This window comes from Grammomys surdaster, unplaced genomic scaffold, assembly GCF_004785775.1.
Source record: "Grammomys surdaster isolate TR1022 unplaced genomic scaffold, NIH_TR_1.0 339, whole genome shotgun sequence".
Lineage (NCBI taxonomy): Eukaryota > Metazoa > Chordata > Mammalia > Rodentia > Muridae > Grammomys > Grammomys surdaster.
In genome coordinates, this window is record NW_021604758.1 from 824,358 (window position 1) to 828,273 (window position 3,916).

Sequence of the window (3,916 nt, forward strand, 5' to 3'; positions counted from 1 at the left end):
TTTTTTTTTTTTTTTTTTGGTTTTTCGAGACAGGGTTTCTCTGAGTAGTCCTGGCTGTCCTGGAACTCACTCTGTAGACCAGGCTAGTCTCGAACTCTGGAACTCAGAAATCCGCCTGCCTCTGCCTCCCAAGTGCTGGGGTTAAAGGCGTGCGCCACCACCGCCCGGCAAAACAAGAAAATTTTAAACTGCTTTTGCTGGATGTAATGGGGCACCTGTAATCCCAGTATTTGCGAGCCTGAGGCAAGATGCTTGTCTGGCTTTAAAATGATATTCTTGCCGGGCGGTGCTGGCACATGCCTTTAATCCCAACACTTGGGAGGCAGAGGCAGGTGGATTTCTGAGTTTGGAGCCAGCCTGGTCTACAGAGTGAGTTCCAGAACAGCCAGGGCCACACAGACAAACTCTGTCTCAAAAAAAAAAAAAAGATATTCTTATACACATAAGTATTTTGTCTGTGCATCAGGTGCATGCAGTGCTCATGGAGGCCAGAAGAGGGCGATGGATCACCTGAGACTGGAGTTAGAAACGGTTTGTATGCTGCCAAGTGGGTGGTGGGAATCGAACCCTGATCCTCCACAGGAGCAGCCAATGCTCTTAACAACTGAACCACCTCTCTCTCTAGAACCCATCCAAGCTCTCTTAAATTTAAGAAGAAAGTTTCTTGAAACAAAAAAACAAAAAATAAAATAAACATTTCAACCTACAGTAAGTACCCTATGTTCTTGTACCAGTTCCCATCCAAGTACTCACCAGGCCAGAGCCTGCTTAGCTTCCCTGACACGTTCATATGATACAGTCAGAGATTACATCAGTTTTTGTCTTAAGATGGGATTTCATTTAGAACACATAAGCCTCAAACTCATATATATTATAGCTAAGATAACCCTGAACTTCTGATCCTCCTGCCTCTACTTCTGAAAAGCTGAGGTCCCAGGAGTGTGCCACCACATCCAAACTGTGTGGTGCTGGGGATGAATGCAGGGCTCTGGGCATGACAAATGACTGGCTAGCTACCAAGTCAGCTACAGCCAAGCCCTGAGTGAACAGCGATGTGCAAGCCCAGGTCTGTAAAGACCCTTCCAGGTCTGGGTAGATAGTCTGGCAGGTGAAATACTTACTGTGAACGCCTGATGCCCTGAGTTCAACCCATGAATCCTTTCGTAATGATGGAATGAAAGAACAGAAAAAGGTGGCTTTTTGTGTTTTGCTCTGATTTTTTGTTTTGTTTTGTTTTGTTTTGTTTTGAGACAGGGTCTCACTGTGTAGACAGTCCTGGTTGGCCTCGAACTCACAGAGATGTACCTGCCTCTGCCTCCTGGGTGGTAGGATTAAAGGTGTGCAATACCACACACAGCCTCCCAAAGTTGTTTTTTGGCCTCCATACAAGTACTGTGACACACCTCCTGTACCCATCTGATACACATGTCATCACAGTGATAAATAAAATAATAAAATAAATTAAAAAGGTATTTTTAAAAGACTTTCTAGGGCTGGAGAGATGGATCAGTGGTTTAGAGCACTGGCTGCTCTTCCAGAGGTCCTGAGTTCAATTCCCAGAAACCACATGGTGGCTCACAACCATCTGCAATGGGATCTAATGCCCTCTTCTGGTGTGTCTGAAGACAGCAACAGTGTACTCACATCCATAAAATAAATAAATCTTTAAAAAAAAAAAAAGACTTTGTAAGGAGCCCCGAGGCTCAGAGATGTGGAACAGCTTGGCTACCATGCCCTGCAGAGAGCACAAGCCTCCCCTACTCTGACTCTAAAGCCTTCTGAGTACCTCCTCTGTGGGAAGATATATTTGACACAGGGTCTCTCATTGTAGCCCCTCAGTGTCTCATGGAACTTTACATAGACTATGTTGGCCTCCAACTCTTGGTAATTCCCCTGCCTCAGCCTCCTGAGTGCTGGGATCATAGATGAGAGCCCCTGACAGACTTCTTGACCCCTTATTCGTTTTACTCCATGTTGCTAGATGTATGGTCAGCTACTGACCCTGGGCAAGCATTCAGAGGCTATAAAGAAACCAGGAAAGGGCTCAGGATGGCTCCGTGGTTGAGAGCACTGGCTGCTCTGCCTGAGGACCCAGGTTCCATTCCCAGCATCCACCTGGAAGCTCACAACCTTCAGTAAGTCCAGTTCTAGAAGGTCTGACACCCTCTTTTGGCCTCTGGAAGCACCAGGCATGCATAGGGCACATACACATATGTGCAAGCAAAATACCCACACATAGAAAATAAGATATTCTTTTTAAATTATGAAAAGGAGGGGAAGGAGGGGCTACAGACGCCACACTCACCTGAGCTGTGGCCAGGCAGGAAGTGATCCAAGAACACTGGTTTCTTTTTCCGACGCTTGCTTTCGATTCCGTGTGGATCTGGGGGAAGGGGAAGATGGGGGTTCCATATCTCACCAATCCACCCACCCCAAGCAGGTGACCTGTCCTCTCCCGGGGACCTGGGGATGAGCGTAGGCAGGGGTGGAGGGACACACCGGAGCTGCTCAGCTCTCCAAGGACGTCAGGCAGTCCCCGCTTTCGCTTCTTGTCAACACCGTAGCTGTCTGTTCAGGAAAACAGAAGCATTCAAAAGTCATACATCGTTAAATACAGAGGTCGCCATGATAGTCGGTCACAGAGGACATTATAAAAAGGAAAGGCTCTTCACTAACTCATGCAAGTAGGTTTCTGTATCCCAATAGGATAAAAGTTCAATGCAGTTCTCTCTGGATCCTACATCAGGACCTTTGCACTGGCTAATCCAGTTGCTTTCACCCCGACTCTCTCCTTCTCCCTTTGTATGCATGTATGGAGACCAAATGTCAATCTTGGTCATTCCTCGTTTATTATCTAACTTTCTCTTTTGTTATGTTCTTTTGTTTTAAGATAGTTTCTTAGTGACCTGTGGTTTGCTGGCCAGCCTGGACTTGCTGGTTAGACTAGGCTGACCAGAGAGTCTCAGGAATCCAGCTGACTCGTCTTCCCAGTGCTAGGGACATGCCACCTTTGCCTGGCTTTCTACAAGAGTGCTAAGATTTGAACTCAGGTCTTCATGCTTGCAAGGCAAGCCCTAAACTGACTGAGCTACTGCCCCAAGGCCTGCTTTCTGCTTCTCCTGCTTCCCTAAGGACCTGGTCTCCAGGGTCGTTGTAGCTGTGGGTTGAGCGGTTACCATGATCCCGAGGCAAGTACGTGAAGGGCAGTGGCTCGCTGCACACCCCATCGGTGAGCCGCTGCAGGAAGACATTGACAGTCACGGGCTCCGAGATCTCCAGGTCCTCATAGGGGGGTGTTTTGAACACAATGGCAATCTGCCGGTGCACATCGGCTTGAGAGAAGTCGGCACGACCTTCCCAGGAGGCTGTGCTGAACACCACAGATATGTCCTCTGGGAGGGTGGGTCAAAGTAAGAATACAGCTAAGCCAAGGGAACGGGACAGTCCACAGAGCCCCTACTCACTCCTTCTACCCGAATCAAACCAGGATTACAAACCATCAAAGGACCCAGGGAGCCTAGGCATAGTGGTGCACCCCTTTAATGCCAGCACTCAGAGGGTAGAGGCTAGACAGTCTTGATCATGTTAAAACAGCCTGGTCTACACAGTGAGTTTCGGGCCAGCCAGTAATATACAGTGAGTCCCTGTCTAAAACAAACAAACAAACAAACAAACTCAACTACTCAGCTTCTCTATACAAAAGTGAGTAGGTGACAAGGACATGTAATACCACTACACTACGGTAGCTGAGCAAATTAGCAATCCTCCTGACTCCTGTAATCGATAGGGAGACTGAGGCGGGAGAATTGTGAATTCAAAGTAAAACCTGGAAAACTACATAAGACCCTAAAAATTTGGTGTAAAAAACCTAGGGGTATATAGTTCAGTGGTACAGAGCTTGTATAAAATCCCCCAG

General features: G+C 47.4%; 1 protein-coding gene across 6 annotated transcripts in view; it reads right to left on the bottom strand.

Moving 5' to 3' along the window:
* Positions 1–3,916, bottom strand: part of Relb (RELB proto-oncogene, NF-kB subunit) — a 27,115-nt gene that overhangs the window by 5,241 nt on the left and 17,958 nt on the right. For all 6 annotated transcript variants that reach the window (XM_028778643.1, XM_028778642.1, XM_028778645.1 and 3 more), the window contains 3 exons: positions 3,177–3,392; positions 2,500–2,568; positions 2,306–2,383 (listed from right to left, as the gene is read on the bottom strand). In XM_028778643.1, the coding sequence (XP_028634476.1) occupies positions 2,306–2,383; positions 2,500–2,568; positions 3,177–3,392 (363 nt within the window). The remainder of the gene's footprint in view (positions 1–2,305; positions 2,384–2,499; positions 2,569–3,176; positions 3,393–3,916) is intronic.